We start from the raw sequence: 17995 nt of genomic DNA on the forward strand, positions 1-17995 counted from the left end.
CTTAGCCTTTGTCAATAAACCGAGAACAGTTTGGGACAGTCCGAAGGAAATCCCAGAGTGAAGTTAATGTCCACATGGCATATCTTTAGGGCATACCTTTAAGTGATTTGAATTTACTCAGCATTTAAGAGGGGGAGGAGGCAAGGAATGGGAAAAAATGCTCCTCCATTTACTTGCTTGATATTAATCCACTTTTACTTTCTTTTTTTAAAAGCTGTAACAGGAAAATATTTTGAAATGGTGCTAGCTCTATATTAGTAAGAATCCCTCCCCTTCACACAGCCTCAGCATAACATCCGGGGGGGGGGGTCACAAGACCAGCTTAATTTTCTCAACACGCACCTCTAGTTGCATTTAAAATAAAGGATTTTTAAAGCATTGTTAACACCTCACCAAAGACTTCAAGAAACATTCTATTTAGAGACAGTGTGGCTGCTACAGCATGTCATACCTGATGTTATTTCTCTTCCCCTTGCTTCTATTACTGGGACGTAGGCATTGAAACAAAATCTTTTGTTTAGAATTATTGCTTTAGATTCCCCACCTAAGGGCCATGTTGTTGTTTGTATGAGATGCAAGGATCATTTAAGAATCCTTGCCATTGTAAGCAAAGCTTGGGGTGTTATCCTTGGTCTTGTGGCCAAACCCAAATATCGGGTAACTACATTGTGCCTCCCTCCATCCTGTAGTTTCAGTTGCGAAAGGGATTCACTTCCTTACTAAACTAATGTGCACTGTTGCTGTGCATGATTAAACAGGTGCCACATTCCGTCACAGAGCTGGCTGCATTTCAGTGGGGGGGGAGAAGTGATTTCTGTGTATTGGCTGTGTACCTTTTTAAGTCTCTGAAGCACTGTGAAGGTCCTTTGGGAAAAGATGGCACTCCAGTACATAACCACAAGCTTGTTATGCTCTATTTGTGACCTCAGAACGGGCTGCCATGGAGACAACTGTAAGGGGGCATCATGGTCCAAATGACAGGACATGGGTTGATGAACTAGGACTCCTGGCTTCTGATCCTGGCTCTACCACAGACTTATTTCTTCAAGGTCACGCATTCACTTTGCCACTGTTTCCTCAGCTGGGAAAAGATACCTTCTTTTGTGAAAGGCTTTGAGACTGACAGGTGGGGGATAAGCAGTCGGAGCCAATAAAGTCTTCGGGAAAAAGTTGTTGGTGCCATGGAAATACCCTTCAGTAGCAAAACAGAGAAGAGGAAGGGAGGTGTGGGACACCTCCTGAAAAAAATATATGTTTGCAAGCAGAATTTTCTTAACAGAATGGGCCCAGCTGGTCCTTGGTGATATTGTGCTACAGGCAATGGAGTTCCAGCAAGGATGAATTGGCCCAGTGTTTCAAACATTTCCTGCGGGCATCAGCGTCTCTGTATCTACAGTCAACATTCCTGAGTCTCACACTGGCCTCCACTGTAGTGACACGAGCAGAGCTGGCCCTGTGTGCTGGAGTTCATAATGCAGAACTTTACTGTCTGATATGCGAAATCCAGTCAGCCCAACTGCTCTCTGTGTTATATTGATGGGAAAATTATTCCCCCTTTGCTCAGTAACTTCCCCCACATCACTGGGGTAAGAGCCCGGAGCAGCAGTGAGCTCTGCATAGTCCATGCACCCATGATCTGAGACGTACGTTCGATGATATGTCCGTATTTCTATAATATGTATAAAATGGTCTAGCTGGCAACACTAGGTGGCAGAGGTGGGATCTTTTCTGCTCTGAGCGCTGTCCTATAAGGCATTGCTTGTTTAAGTACAGTCGCATTTAGTTGGAGCTGCAGGAGAGAGAGACAGAGAGATTCTCTGTGTTTACAGCCAGCGCAGGCTACGACAGGCATCTAACCTGCCCCCCCCCCTTCTCCATCACTTGAAGGAGAGAGTGTGAGGTTATTTGGGAATCTGGCCGTCGTGGCTCAGCTTTCTCTGCACTGGATTGTCTGAGCTGTTAGAACACAGCCCGGGGAGACAGAAAGAAGACAAGAATTCCATCTTATTTTTTAAAAAGAGAGAGCGAGAGAGCAGGAGAGCGAGAAAGAGAGAAAGACAGACAGACAGAGACAGAAGCATGAGGACCTACTGGCTGCACAGCATCTGGGTGCTGGGATTCTTCCTGTCCCTCTTCTCCTTGCAAGGTAGGTGATGAGTTCATTTCTTAGTGCCTCCCCCACCCCCCTTGTTTGATTTGGGGCTGATGAACTGAGGACGAGTTGGAAGATGGAGATGTATCTATTTAAATTCATCCTCCACCTCCTTCAGGAAATAAGAGCCAAGGAGAGATTATTGCTGGGGAATCTTCTGGTTAGAGGACACCTCCTGTACCTGACTTGCTGCTGGGTTTGTGTTCTTTGCAGGGGACTGCTGGGAGAGGGGGAATCGGCAAAGGAAGGGGCTAGATGGAGCTGGGTGTCCCTGTTCTACTGCCATACGCAGCCTGCGTTGCTTGGCACTTTGGGTTACTAGTGCCGATGCGCCTTTCTGTGGAAATCTCTGTTAAGTTTTTAGAAGGTGCCTTTGTGGCTCTTTGGTGTGTCCACACAAACACTGCCTCCTCCCCACCCCCAGCAAAAAAAGTGGGGGAGCTAGGGAGGCAGAGATGGGAGAAGGAAATGCTCTGGGTATTGGCTCTTGCCAAGTGGGGAATTGTCACCTGGGTTTCATGCTTATAGAGCTAAGTGTACGTAGGATGAAGTTTGAAAGGACGATAGACATTTTTGGATGGTTTAGAGGGGTTTTCTGTAAACAAGGATTAAGGGTGAATGCATACTGTACAGTGTGTACAAACTAACACACACACATACACAGTCTTCCCCCATACACGGACTTGCATCTCATACACAAGCAACACACTCATTCATACATGCCAATAATCGCACATACACACATGCCCATAAATATAACATACACTGTGCGTAAACTCACTCCAGCTCACTGTGCCACACACATTTCTATCTCCCTGCAATTCCTACAGTGTCACACACCTGCATACACTCACTTCCATTGCCCTCTCTCTCACTTGCACACACACACTCTTGGTCCATCTCACCAGCACTGTTGGTTTGCGCACACGCTTTATCTACCCTGCAGCACCCCTCTTGCGCGCACACACACACACACACACACACACACACGCTCTTTATTATCTGTATGTCAGGCCTACTGTCTATGATACACTGCCTCGCATGCGCTTGATCACTCACACACAAACGCACACACAAGATCTCTTGTTCTGGGGCTTTCTCTCACACACCTTCTCTGTCACACTCTCTGACACCCTGTCCTGCTTATGTACACACTGTCCCTCTTTTCTCCCTAGCTCACACTTGTGCACACACTATCCCTCTGTCTCACAAGTTGTATCAAGCACCCACGGAAACCCCTACACCTACACCCACTCTCTCCCTTCTGCACACTTTCTCTCAGACATACTAACACAATCTCTCACACTCACAGACTCACCCTTTCCCCACCACTGTTGCATGCTCTTGCTCCCATACACCTCCCCTCTCTCTGCTGCATGTTATCCGACTGTTCTCTCTCGCACTCTTTCTTGCTCACGGTGTCACACATACATGCTCTCCTTCATCTCTCACAGATTTTCTCTCAGACACACACTTTCTCAGCTCTGGATTGGGAAACAGGCACTTTCTTCTCCCCATGTGCCCATTTCTGAGGAAGGAGCGAGAATTTTTCAACACATACATGCATACACCCTCCCCCCCACACACACAAATAAATGCGTAGCCACTGTGAGCAGTGCAGTCCAATGGCTTGGCATGAGTGACCCTCTGCTCTGGGAGAACTGGCCTGGACCCATCAAGGAAAACGGACACTGCCAATTCACATAGACTCCAAACTCCTCCTCCTATCCCTGATGTCCAACTAAAGCCACTGGGGCTTGAGCCATACAGTGCTTCCAATACACAAGCTGGTGTGAACAGTGACCTGGAGATCCCGAATCTGGCATAGTTTGGAGTTGCTTTCACCTTTTGCAGTGACTCTGGTCCTATGGCTCCCACCACAATCCATGTTAAGCTTGGGAGCTGCTATCGTTTAACCTGTTCCCCTGCACTAGTTACATAACAACTGCACAAACCCCCAAACTGTATGTTTCCCTGATGCTGCCAGAGATAATTAACCCTTTGAACACTGAGCTACCATGTATCCTCTGGAGAGGGGGAGAGAACAATGCTAACACTGGGACCACAGCTACAAATCCTCCCTCCTCCCAACTTTTGGATAAACTGGAACCCAGATCGGAGCCACTCCTGGTTCCAGTTTTGCGGCTCTGAAAGCCAGCCATGGAATTTACATCTCTCGTCCCCAGGGAGTGAGAGCCTGTAGAAGGCAGGGTGTGGGGGCTGCCCAGGAGAGGCAGGGCGCTGTGGTGAGCAAACCAAAAGGTGCTGAAGGGGCTAAAAGGAAGAATGCTGCACTCCACAATATTCAATGGTAATGAGCCCAGCATGTGTCAGTAATACTGGCAAGTGTGCCTGTGCGGGGCTGTTACTCTAGAGTACTGGAGTATTGATTTGGATAGGGAATGCCTCCTCACATGGCTTCCAAACACCATCCAAGCACAGCATATCGCAGACAGCTAGCCAACTGGGCTTGACGTTTTCCGAGCCACCCTAAAACAGGCTGCCCCCCTCGGTCGGTCTGTCGGGATGTATGTGTATACAGAGTTGACATTTCCCTTGTTCCAATCTCCCATGGGTGACTGAGCTGAGAGCAAAAGGGAACTGGGCTGATGTTGTGGGGCACAGCCAAGCTGTGACTGAATGGCAGGCAGTGGAGGGAGAGAGGACCGCAGTTGAGGCTGGCAGGAGAGCTAAGGACTGCACAGTGCCAAGTGACTCACACAGGCTGTCTCCTCTGGTGCCTTTGCCAGGGTACATGAAACAGGTTGAATGTCCCCTCTGCCTGGCTGGGCTCAGGGGCATGGGGATGGAGAGGGGGCTTTGCTCTTTTCCCCCTTGTCAGGGCTCAAGGCTTGCAGTCTTGCACTGAGTTTCACTCTCCTCACTCCCATGCTTAGCTGGGTGGCTCAGGTTTCCTGTGCTACTCTGCTTCTGCGCGGTGGCAGGATAGGATGCCCGTTCTCCCAGCCCTCACCATTAGGCTGGGCTGGGCCAATGTCCCCGCATTCCCCTGGTGCCAACCCAAGCCCCCAAAGTGGGCTCTTACAAACCTTGCCATGTTTGTCTTGGCCCCACTGCCCTGTTTGAGCTGGAGGCTCACAGCTCCCATGCTCCCCAGTGCCCCACTCAGGTTCGAATCCATGGGGCTGCCTCTTGGACCACACTGAGCACTCAAATCTGCACAGCCTTTGGTGTATTGATTTATTTGCCAGCATTTTATCTTCACGGCCTTCCTCAGTAGAGCCAGTGTAGCATGGTGTGTCGGGGGGAGGGGAGGAGAGGAGGGGGGTTTGACGTTATGACATGTGTGTGTTAGTCTGTGGTGCCTATGTGCTGGTGAACGTGATGGGTTTGTGCAGTATCTGTGCATCACTGAGGCAAAGGAAAAGTCTTTCCCCACTTCCTTGGATATACTTTTCTTTCTAGTTATTTTCAGGGTGTCTAATGCAATCAGGGAACACTCCCCACACATGGCTGTATTGACGAGATAACGACTCTCTCAGCTGGCTTATGGTCCCTTAAGTGATGAAGATGTGCAAGGCCCAAGGTGAAGCTGAATTTACTTGCAGACTCCAAATGTGGGCAGAAGGTAGAAAAAGCTGGTTATTTGAGTACTGAAAACAAGGATTTTTCTGTCAAACCCCGTGAGTTTGCTCTAGCCCTGCTCCAACATCCACAGACCACTGCAACTCAATACAACAATAGCTACCACCCCAGTAATGACCCAATCCCTCCACCAGTTCTACACCTCCACTCTCAGTCATGTGATCTGAAGGCTTTACTATGACAAATAGAGGCCTGCTCCAACTCTCAGCCTCTAATGCCCCTCTCCTTGTCCTGAGACAAGTATCATCAGGCAGGCTCTGAGACTGGTGCTGGGAACAAAAAGCCAGGTGGTCTCTGGCACTAGCATGGGTTTATGAGGGCAAGGGACCTCCTCATTCTCTGCCCCTTACACAGGGGCTGGGGTGGTCGGTCCCCATGCTTAGGGTCATGCAGTGATTGCTCTCCCCTGCCCTTCTACCTCTGGGGCATTCCTGTATCTTGGGGGTTCAGGCAAGAGAGCAAACAACTTAAAGGAGCCACCAGCTGCATTTCCTTTCATCCCACAAACAACAGGGGCTTCTTGAAAACTCCCTTCCAGCACCTCCTCCTTCTCCCCTGCCTCCTCCCATCATTGATCAATGGGAGAGGCAGCCCTTTAGAACCTGAGCCTTCTTGTCCTGGGCCAGCAGCGCCTCCTGCAGGCCCCCTTGGACTTCTGCAGTCCAGGCACCAGTGGGATGGGATTAACCCTCTTTGGGGGAGGTGAGATTCCGCGCAGAGGTGACTGGACGAGAGGTAGGCTCATTCTGATGTGAACTTCAAAGTGTATGATCGGGCTAGATAGAACCACTGGGATGGAAGCCTGGTCCTTTCTATGATATGCAGTACTGCAATCATACTGTGCTGGGGGAGTGGTGAGTGGGTGGGTGAACGAGAAGGGTGCTCATTTGGCAGGAACAGGATACTTCTGCGATAGTCCATCCCTCCTGCTTAATGCTGTAAAATGAGAACAAAGGGTGCTATAGTGAGATTAAGAGCCAATGAAAGGGAAGTCTTCTCCACTGGGCCTATAAAAAACCTGCAGAACTCCCTGCTGGAGAGAGTCACTGGGGTTACTGAGACTAGCTTTTGGAATGGGCTGGATGATCTTATGACCATGAGTACAACTAGCTGAAGAGCAAGGTGAAGAGGACACTGAAAACTTGTGCTTCAGGGAAGCATAAGGTGATTGCCATGGGGATTTGTGTGGAATTTATCTAGCCATCCACAGACAGCATTGTACAACTGGCCAGGTACCCTACTAGTGGGGTCCCTTTTCTGGGAGATGCTGCCAGTGGCAGGAGATTGAGTTCAGTGACCCAATGGCAAATTCTCCCTCTTTAAGAGGTTCCCTTTTCCTTAAAGAAGAATGTGTTGTGATTTCATGTGCTGTTCAGACTCAGTCAGAGAATTGCTTTGACAGATGAAGCACACTCCTTGTTATCGTTTTGTCCAGGAGAAAAAAATATCAGTCACAGCACAGACCATCTTGTCCAGCTCTGATAATGAGAAGAGAAAATGGTGAGGGCAGAATGGATAGCACTTGGGGTGAGCACTCTAGACAGTTCTCCCTCCCAGTGTGGGGCAGGGTGGGGCTCTGGTGGGAGAGATACAGAGACTGCCCCTCCCAGTGTAGGACAGGGGGACACTATGGAAAGACAGGTACAGAGGCAGCCTTCCCATTGATTAGGGGTATGGAACAGCTTCCATATGAGGAAAGACTAAAAGGACTGGGACTATTCAGCTTAGAAAAGAGATGACTTAGGGGGGATAGGACAGAGGTCTAATGGTGTGGTGAAGGTGAATAAGGAAGTGTTATTTACCCCTCCACATAACACAAGAATCAGGGGTCACCCCATGAAATTAATAGGCAGCAGGTTTGAAACAAACAAAAGGAAGTACTTCTTCACACAATGCACAGTCAACCTGTGGAACTCATTGCCAGGGGAAGTTTTGAAGGGCAAAAGTATAACTTGGTTCAAAAAGGAAGTAGATAAGTTCATGGAGGATACCTTTATCAATGGCTATTTGCGAAGATGGTCAGGGATGCAGCCGCATGCTCAGTGTGTCCCTAAGCTAGAAGCTGGGACTTGGCAATAGGGGATGGAGTATTCAATAATTGTCCTGTTCTGTTCATTCTCCCAGTGTGGGGTGGTGGATGCTGTGGGGAGAGGCACAGATGCATACCCTGCCAGTGTTGGTCCAGGGGAACTCTGGGAATTAGTGATGCAAATACAAATGGGTGAAGAAAGAGAGGTAATGTCCTGATTTTGTTCTATGCCATTTGCCTTAATGCAGCTCAGAGGATGGTGAATTATTAGGGTTATGGCCCAAGGGAAGAGTTGGGATTTGAGATTGATGTTTGATATTCAGGGCTCAGTCCTGCCTTGGCTGGAGCATAGATATGGAAGCTGAGATGCTGCCCCGTGTATCCTGTCCAGTGGAATTCCTGCCAGCCAGGGCAAAGTTCCCCATCCCACTCACACAGAAAGAAGTGGGGAAGTGCTGTGAAGGGTGCACCTCTGCTTCCCTGAGCCATAGCAGAGTTTTCCCTGGCTAGGGCTTGCTGATGTTGCCTTCCTTGATCTCCTTCCTCTGAAGCATCAGGGATGGCCATGGCTGGAGAAGGGACATTGAGTGGGGTGGGGGGCAGGGCTCTGAGGTGGCACCAAGCATTCTCTTTCTTAGGGGTTTGGCTGGCTGGTGTGCTCTTCACATGCTTGGCATCTAACTGATCACCATATGTGGGGTCAGGACGGAATTTTCCACCAAGCCAGATTGATAGGGATGTTGCAGGTTTCCGTCTTCCTCTGCAGCGTGTGGGTGCGGGTCGCTTGCCAGGAGTAGCTGGGTATATCTCACTTAATCATTTCCCTGCCATTGCAGGGGCCTCTGACTTGTTGCACTTCGGTCCCTCCTATTCTCTGGCTGTGGTACACAATTCCTGTGGGCTGTATACTTTGGTCTAAGTTTGGTTGTTGGGTTTAGTGTGCAGGGGGGTGGGTGTTGGTGGCCTGTGATATACAAGAGGTCAGACTAGGTGATCTGATGGTTCCTTTTAGCCTTAAACTCTATGGGTTTTACAGCATAAGTAGGCAGCTGGCTGATGGGCCTGGGCCTACCCCCTTCTTAGGGCTGCACCCCAGTGCTTCCTGAAGCTCTATGGAAGAATCCTGCCCTACTGTTTCCATTGGAAAAAGTATCTTCCTGCCCCGTCTTTCCCACTCATTCGTGAGCCCAGGGCAAGATTTGGGGCTGGCTTGTAGTGCTGCTGTTACTAGATTCTATAGGTTGGATTTCAAGGGTAGGAGTCTGGGTTTGAGGGGAAATGGGGACATTCATGTTAAGGCAGGAGGGATGGGATCAGAGCTAGGGCTGGTGGTTTGGATAAGGTGTTTGGATCTGAAGGCAATTTTAAGGTTAAGGGTTTAGCGAAAGTCAAGGGGGACATAGCTGGAGGTTTGGGCTCAAAAATTGGAGTTTGTGAGTTTCCTGTTCAATTAGAGTCACCCTAAATTAACTCCAACGTCTGAAGCCAGCCTGTCCTTGAAATCAACTCCTCTCTGCAGGGCTTGGGATCTGGCTGACCTTGGGGAAGTCTCTTTCCTCATTCCTTTCAGGGCTGGAGGGAATCTCTCTTAAATAAAACGATCCTTAGGTTTTTTTTTGTCATTTCTATAAAAAATGAAGAATTGCCTTGTGAAGGGCGTGTGACAGAGAGAGAATGTGAGCGATGAATGGGGGAATGAACAAGGAGACAAATGGAAGGCACTGGCAACAGTCATGGAGTTTCCAGCAGGGAAATCAATAGTGTATCAGTGCACAGCTGTCTGGGTGTGAGTGTGCAATGCCTATGAGTAATCACAGGTTTCCCACTCTGCCCATTAGCACTTATATATAGTGGGTCGTAGGCTGGACCCACTTAATCCTTACAACCCACTGGGACAATAACCATTAATATCCCCCCTCGTACCTTCCCGCTCATGCACCTGCATATGGCTAGGCACAATCTGGCCCTAAAGTGGCTTACCCAAGGCCACACCACAAGTTATTTGCAGAGCTGACTCAAAGCCTTACTGAGTACTAGCCTTCTGCCCAGTGCATATGTAAAAATGCTCATGTGGCCATACACTTGTGTGTGTATGTTGGTCAATGGGTTTGCAGGTGAGCATTCACATGCACTCATCTCTCATGTATTCAAAGGAGCAGCTATGATTTTTGCATGTATAGATATATTCCAATGCACATGAGTGTGTATCTGCCTTTGAGTGTGTGGGTGTGCGCGCATGCATTTGTGTCCAGTAAGTATACATCAGTGCATGAAGTGGTTGCATGCATTCCTGAGCATGGATCCAGGAGTGTGCATGTCTGGGTATGAAGTCATGGCTATGTGCATTTGAATGAGTCTTCTCTTGTGTTTTGAAGGGTGCATGCCACAGGCAGTGGATGAGAGAGATGGAGGGAGAGGGTTAGTGTGTGTGTGTATCAAAATGTTCATGATGCCTGTGTGTGTGGTCACCACTGGTAAGGAGGCTTGTACAATAGGTGTGTGTTAATAACTATGGTTGCTGGGAGTATGTATCGGGGGTATGTGTGGAGAGTATTCCTGTATAGTTCAATGGGGGCAAATTAGTGTGCAGTTAAGCCAAATCTACCCTAAAAGTGCTTTGCTGGCATAGCTATACCTGTATACTACACCTCTGAAGTGCTCCTAGCGCGGACATGACTCATACCAGCAAAACTGCACTTTTCCCAGTATAGCTATTTCAGCTCCTGAGACATATAATTATATCCAAATTTCAACATTCACTCAGAAATATCAATACGTTTCTAGCCTGTATGGTTATGAAGACAGGGTTGAAAATGTGAACTTAGTGTAACCAATCTAGGGTTGTCTGCCTGAGTCTGCAGACAGCCTTCAACAACAGCTCTGGAAGTGGTGAACTGTTCCATTCATCTCAGATGAGTGCTCTCAGATTCCCCTCTGCCAATACCACCCCAGATGATGGCTTTTTGTGTGGCTGAAGAAGTTGGGGTGGGCCAGGTCTATTACAGTCAGGCAGATATATCTGGCTGTTGAGGTAAATATTAGAGAAGACACCCCTGCTACCATCCCTGCTTTGCCTGGAGAGGTGGGGAGTGGAGAAGGGACCCCATCTGATGCTCCTGAGAAGAGTACGAGAGCCTATGCTGCTGTCTCTGCCTCTTTGGAAGGCAGGGAGGCCCTGCCACTCTAGAGTGAGGAGTGGGACCAGAGGAATAGAGCTGTGGGGTTCTCATGTGCCTAGGGCCTGGAGTGTCTCCACTTCTGAAAGAGACCAGGGACTGCAGGGTGTATGAAAATGGAACAAAAACCCTCCTGAGAACTTTCTGAAATGTCCAGAGAGGGTTTGCGTTCTGATTCATTTCTGGTCTGGAGCGACAGTTAGGGACTTATTTAATCTGAGGAGGCTCTGACTTCTCCTTTGGGGAAATATGAGGGCAATTGGCACCTAAATACACGGAGTGTGTGTGTGTGCAGCACCTGTGCTCTGATAGCTGGAATTAGCATCTAGCCAGATAATGAGCTGTTGTTGTTTACTATGTTCAGTTCTGGGCACTTCATTTCCAGAGAGATGTAAACAAAATTAGAGTGAATTCAGAGAAGAGCAACAAAAACGATTAAGGGGCTGGAGGGACTGCCTGACTTATGAGGAAAGCTTTAAAGAGCTAAACACCTGGCTAGCTTGGCCAAGTACTAAAGAGAAGATGTGCTAATGATCTCTGTGTATGGGAGAGCATGAAGCCGTAGGAGGAAGAGGGATTGTTTTGGGTGGCCTGAGGAGTAGAACTAGAAATCATGGTGCAAAATTAAGAAAAGAGGAAATCTGGGCAGGAAAAATTATCTTGTACTGAGAGATGTATTTGACTGTGGAATAGTTTCCCCAAGGGAAATGAGGGAAGCCCCATCATCTGGGACATTTAAAACTAGACTGGTCAAAGCCCTGGAGAATAATTTGCGCAGAACAATCCTGCAGAGGTCTCTCGGGAGATAGTCTAGATGCCTTAATAGATTCTTATACAATCACTAATTTCTATGCACTTACTGAACCAGAACAAATTCCCCCAATCTGGAAAATAAGTGTATTGTTGTCCGTTAAGTAATTTCTCTTTCTTGCTGAGAACCTCTGGATACTCTCTTACTACAGTCACTAGAGTAAGATACTAGCTTTCATGGGTTTGGTTCCGATCCCCCTCTTTCATTTAGAGGAAGTTGAAAACGACTGTGAGGGGCCATTGGTCCTCAGTCTACTAGGTAGTTGGGTGGAGGTGATGTCTAGGATGACCCCAGACACCTTTGAGTTGAAACCTCATGGTCAGCACTCTGTTCTCCAGGATCTCTGACCAGCTGAAGTTCTAACTAATGTCCCACCTGGACTGTGTGATATGCATCTATCCCCTCCCCTCCTTTATCCCATCATTTTTCTAAGCAGGTAACTGGACAAAGGAATAGTTAGTCTGAGGCCAGCAGTGATGTGGCTGAATTCACTTGTGTGAATTTATTCACTTGTGTGAATTCACTTCTTGCATGTCACAAGAGCTGAGGTCAAAACAGATCCTCTGTAATCTGGAGGTGGCTGACCTGGCAAGTGAGCCAAAAATGGAGCCTCCATATGCCGAAGCTAGAAGGAGACAAGCTTAGCTGGTCTCTGGGGGATGTTATCAGTTGTTTTTTGCCTCCCTCACCCACAGGTAAGTAACTGGATTGTGAGTGACCCACTGAAATTAAACAGGTGACTTTGGTTGTTGAGCTTTGGCTGAACTGGTCCACTGACAGCAGCCTGGGAAGCCATTGTATAATGACTGCTACATTGGCTAGGGTTGCCAGGTGTCCAGTTTTTGACCAGAATGCCTGGTTGAAAAGGGACCCTGGCGGCGCCGTTAAAAGTCCGGTCGGTGGCACAGCGGGGGCCTGGGGCTAATACAGGCTCCTTGTCTGCCCTAGCTCCACGTGGCTCCCGGAAGCGGCCACCAGGTCCTTGCGACCCCTAGACTCATGGGCGGCCAAGGAGGCTCCGCGTGCTGCCCCTGCCCTGAGTGCCAGCTCTGCAGCTCCCATTGGCTAGGAACCGCGACCAATGGGAGCTGCAGGGGCAGCGACAGCAGCGTGTGTAGCCTCCCTTGCCACCCATGTGCCTAGGGGCTGCAGGGACCTGGTGACCACTTCCTGGGAGCTGCGGTAAGCACTGCCGGGACCTCAAACCCCCTCCTGCACCCCAACCCCCTCATCCCTGGCCACACCCCAGAGCCCAACCACCCAACCAGAGCCCACACCCCCTCCTGCACTCCCAACCCCTCGGCCCCAGCCTGGAGCCCCCTCCTGCACACCAAACCCCTCATCCCCCACCCCACCCCAGAGCCTGCACCCCCAGCTGGAGCCGCCACCCCCCTCCCACCCTTCAACCCACTGCCCCAGCCCGGTGAAAATGAGTGAGGGTGGGAAAGAGTGAGCAACGGAAGGAGAGGGGATGGAGTGAGTGGGGGTGGGGCCTTGAAGAAGGAGTGGGGAAGGGGTCTCCCAGAAGGGGTGGGGTAGGGGCAGGGCAGGGGTGTTCAGTTTTGTACCATTAGAAAATTGGCAACCCTAGTGAGAGACCTCCAGAGCTAAAAGCAGGAGTCTCTACAGTTTAGCTAAAGAACCAGGCTCTGTGGCTGGGGATGTAACAGTCTCATATCCTCTATGGAGCAGCAATGGGGAGGAGGGAGCATAGAACGCACGCTGAACAGCGGGTTACAGCTACACTATGGGAATGCCTTTGGAGTTGCTGTGGCTTAATACAGCAGCCCACTGGGATCCTATGTGTGTGCACAGGATCTTGAGATAGCTGCAAAGCGAGCCTGCATTGCTGGAAGTGTGTGGAAAGACGTGCTCTTCACTTGGATTGGATCAGAGGTGAATCATCACTAATTCTGCCTTGTTGCAGTGAAACCACAAAATCCCCTGTTCTGCACAGGGGAGGAATCAGAAATTCCCCCTCGCTTTGGTCAGACACAGAGGGCGCTGTTTTTGTGGCAAAACCATGATTTTCCAATGAGAAAAGAGGGTGGGGGGAGAAACGGAGTCAAGGATGACAGTTGTTTTGCTTTTCTCATTGACTGGCAAAAGAAGGGGGGAAAGGATTGATGGTGCCTGCCAGCAATCAGAATCTATACAGACAGGGGCAATCCCTGTGACATGACTTTACATACGTGTGTAGTTAGAGGGGGACTATTGAAATGCAAAAAAAAATATTACTTTTCACGATCTGGGAATGTAAGCTTTTTGAGGTAGGAAACGTATCTACCTGTGTGTCTGTCTAACCAAGCTGGGAAACACACTCCCAGCTGTAATATATCCCAAGACAATTCAAGGGAGGGAGACTAGCCTTGCAACAGGTACTTAAAGCCAGCACTGGTTAGTAAGCATATCACTAGCCTGAATAAGGTTTTTCTTTGCTTCTGCTGGCTTGTTATTTGTGTGTAGTGGGGGGTTGTTTTGGTTCCTTTGCCCATAGTAGGAAAGACAAAGGCATTTTATTTTATTTGGTTTTTGACCTTGGCTTGTCTGGAGTGGCCTTATTGTTATAAACCAACTAGTCTGTGACATATGGTGTCAGAAGTGGGATTCAGTTTAGGTGCTAAACAGCATAAAACTGAAATCAAAAGCTAAGCAGCCCAATGGAAGCATTGTGCATGACTTCTGACCACCCAAGGGAGAGAACAAAGGTTCGATGAAGCCACTGATGAGCTACTCCAAAGGATCTGTGTGTCACACAGATACAGAACAGCACCCAGGCTGCCAAAGCTAATGAACAATTTGTAGTATAAGCTCCACGTCGACCAGCTGCAGCCCTCCTGGTGACCCAGCTGGACAAGTGGGGGCACTACTAATATGACTAGTGGTTCAACAAGCTGAGATGAAGAGGAGACAGCAGATGGCCAGGAGAATTCCCAATAGTCCAGCAGTAAACAGCCGCAGTAAAGGGTGGAACAGCCCTGAGCCGAGGTGCAGTGGACGGAGTAGCAGCAGTGTAAATGAATTGCAAGGCTTTTAAACAAAGAGGCCTGACTGGTTCCAATGTGGAAAGACTGAGGTGCTAAAACTAACACCAGAGTGTGACATAGAGGCCTATCTCTTAGGAGCAACTGATCCATGTTCAACTGCTGTTCACATGAACCCCTTGTGCACTTTGGCCTTCATGCCAGAGATGTTCCTAAGGGAGGAAATTCCACATGCCATGCCGATGGAGTGAATTTCCCTTGAGGGTTTAAGGTAAGGCAGTGGGATTGCACAGGTATAACTAGGGCTATACGTTAGCCTGCAGAACCTATAGAATTGGTGGGGGTCCCTGAAAAGGTAAGTGCCCAGTTTGATTCACAGAACCAGGTAGCCTTTGTAGGACTGACAGTGAGAAAGCCCCTTTTTACATGTAAGCTGAGCACCTGTGCATTGCAAATCAGTGAGAGTCACCTTATAAAACAGAACAGCGCATTCCGTTCACTGCATCATATATGGCCAGAGTCGACGCTGCATAAAATTTTGATAATTTCACATTTAAAAAATGTAGCAGAAAGTCTCATTCATACATCTTCGCTGAAAATTTCATGAACTGCGCATTCCCGGTGTCAGATGTTCAATAAACCTAAATAATGCAGCTATTTACGCCCAGAAGCTTTGCTTCACAACCACAAGGATTAGATACTTATTTTAAAAAAACCAAAGGCTTAGACAGGGTGGGAAATTTTATAAATCCCAGGAAATGGCTTGTGGCCTATGCTTGACTCATGACCCCAGAGTAGTGAAACCTTGATATGAGGCATACATTGAAAAATAGGTGTCCTTAGGGTGTCTATGTGCACCTGAAAACCAAGCACCTTCCTGTTTCCTGCGCCTGACGTAGTGCCCTTGTCAGTTCTACAAGCACCAGTGTTTTGTCCCAGTTTTTTATAACCCCTGTGCAGACTGGTTGCCTGAATGAGCTGCTAGCTGGCTGAGCTGGTGAAAGTGGTGACAGACTGGGTGAGGACATGTGCACATCCTCCGTCCTAAGTCCTGTCCTATATTAATACCCTGGCTTCCCCTGCCCAGGCTTCCCTCTGACCTTCCCCTACTCAAGGCCCTTAAACCAGACTTCTCTGGCATGGAGAATCAAATCCATAGGGTGGCAAAGAGGAAGAGAGAAGATGGCTGCCTGCATGAGGAGAGGGAGAAATGGAACATCCTCTTCCTTTCACATAGGCAGACCTCCTCGATGCTGCCAGGGCACCCCTTCCTCACATCCCAAGAGGTGTCCCGTTTCTTCCACTTTGAAAATTGGATCCCACCGTAGATATCACTGACCTCAAAGTAAGGAATAAGGGAGAACATTACCCACTGGTCTTATTTAAACCAAGGCCTCAACCAAGGGGATCCCCCTTGTTGCTGTTCTGTGAAGCTTTCCTTCTCCGGAGTCTTCCCATTTCACAGTCACTCATGGGCATCTGCTCCTTCACCCCCTCTCCTTTATGCCCCTCTTGAGTCAAATGTGCAAATGCCTCTAACATGCCCCCCCCTTCTGAAACAGCCCCCCTGGCCAGCTGACAATAAGCACTTGGAAGAATCAGGGAGTCCAAAATACCCACTCTGCAGTCCTGAGAGAACAATGCAAAAGATCTCAGGTGCAGTTATATGCCAATTCATCAAGGAACCTGCTGGCCTTGCACTGTGGGTAGTGGCAGAGTCCTTTATAGCTGCTTCAGATGTTCCACACACCACACACAGACACAGACACTTCCTCCTGCCGTGGCTGCTACTAACCTCAGTGAATTTCCTGTCAGTTTATCTCTCATAATGTTAGTACTTAGCACTTTTCATTAATTTAATCTTTAAGGGCTTTAATATAGATGGATAAACATTGTTAACATCTCCCCATTTTATAGAGGGGGAAACTAAGGCTAAGTGACATGCCTAAGGTCACACAGCAAGTTAGTAGCAGAGCTGAAACTAGACTTCAGATCCCAGAACTCTCCAGTCAGGGCTCTAGCCACAGACCCACACTGGGAAGAGCGGTACTTCTCAAGTGATGGGCTGTGGGTCTCCAGAGCTGGTGTCAGAAAAAGGTGGAGAAGCAGACAGTTGTGCAGGTGGGGTAAATGATTCAGGAAAGGGACGTTTCCTAATGTACTCAGGGAGACATCTGGAGAAACCACTGGGGGAGGAACAGGAGTGTATTTGACAAGCCTTAGAAACCTAGTCCCATTAATAAGAGTCCTGCAAAGGCACAGGTAGTATGAGCCATTAAAAGAAGATAGCTTTTCTCAGGACCCTCTCAGCTGCAGCCAGCTATGGTAGCAAAAAATAACTGCCTTGTCTCTGTTTTCAGCACCCAAGTGGCCCAGAATAGTAGTTCTGAAAGCAGTGCTATTTAATATTACCTTTGATGAGGGATCCAACGGGAGCCCTGTGCTTGTGTTGCTTGGCTTTGTTAGTTTCAGACCCTACGGCAACAAGCCGTTGCCTTCAAAGTCTAGGAAGGGCCACGTTACATGTGAAGTGCACAGCAGAAATCCCACTTTGTCAATTCAAATGGCACTCACCTCACAGAAATGTCTGCTTATTTTAGTCAGCAGCGTGGTGTGTGAAGTAGAGTGCACGTAGACTGCAGCGTGCTATTGCCTCTGGAGATAAATCTCTAACCCTGACGACATTACCCTTACCCTCACCCCTAGAGAAACCTAATGCAGGAAGCATTTATCATTATTCTCTGGCATTAATATGCTGGCCTATCTGCCTCTCCTTCCATAAGGTTTCCAGAAAACTTTAATCAATTAAGATTTTAAAATTACAGGCTGTGGGAGGCCAAGATCTTAGCAGAGGGTGGCTCAAAACACCTATTGTTGGCTTTGCTGAGAAAGAGGTGCATTCCCTTGTACTCTGCATTATTGTCCTTTAGACACAGACTCCAAACACATGCTCCTTGGCCTAGGTTCTTGTTCTAACCACACATGAGTCCCTGAGGTCATAGAATCTGTGACTGAAGTGTGACTTTTGTTAGGCCTGCCAGAGATTCTCTCTGTCACCTTCTCTTCACCTAGCAAATAATACCCAGAAAACTCAGTTGCCATAAAGACTGATGCCCTGGATGTCATGTCCAAAGGGACTTCCAGTTACCACAACGATTAGGTACCCCACATGTAGCTAGCTAGGTTCTTATATTGGTGCCTGTCACCCATAATATCTGAGGATAGCAGGTCCAGATG

The 17995-nt window shown here is 48.5% G+C and overlaps 1 protein-coding gene across 2 annotated transcripts in view; it reads left to right on the plus strand.

The window, feature by feature from the left end:
* Nucleotides 1-1714: 1714 nt before the first annotated feature.
* The window catches only part of LSAMP (limbic system associated membrane protein), a 1358048-nt gene continuing 1341767 nt past the window's right edge, over nucleotides 1715-17995 (plus strand). Inside the window, exon 1 of one of the 2 annotated variants that reach the window (XM_065573210.1) lies at nucleotides 1715-2146. In XM_065573210.1, coding sequence (XP_065429282.1) covers nucleotides 2080-2146 — 67 coding nt within the window. In that variant the 5' untranslated portion in view covers nucleotides 1715-2079. The remainder of the gene's footprint in view (nucleotides 2147-17995) is intronic. The other variant, XM_008174850.4, reaches the window with a different exon arrangement.

The sequence above is a fragment of the Chrysemys picta genome, chromosome 1 (genome assembly GCF_011386835.1).
Source record: "Chrysemys picta bellii isolate R12L10 chromosome 1, ASM1138683v2, whole genome shotgun sequence".
NCBI classification, from domain to species: domain Eukaryota; kingdom Metazoa; phylum Chordata; order Testudines; family Emydidae; genus Chrysemys; species Chrysemys picta.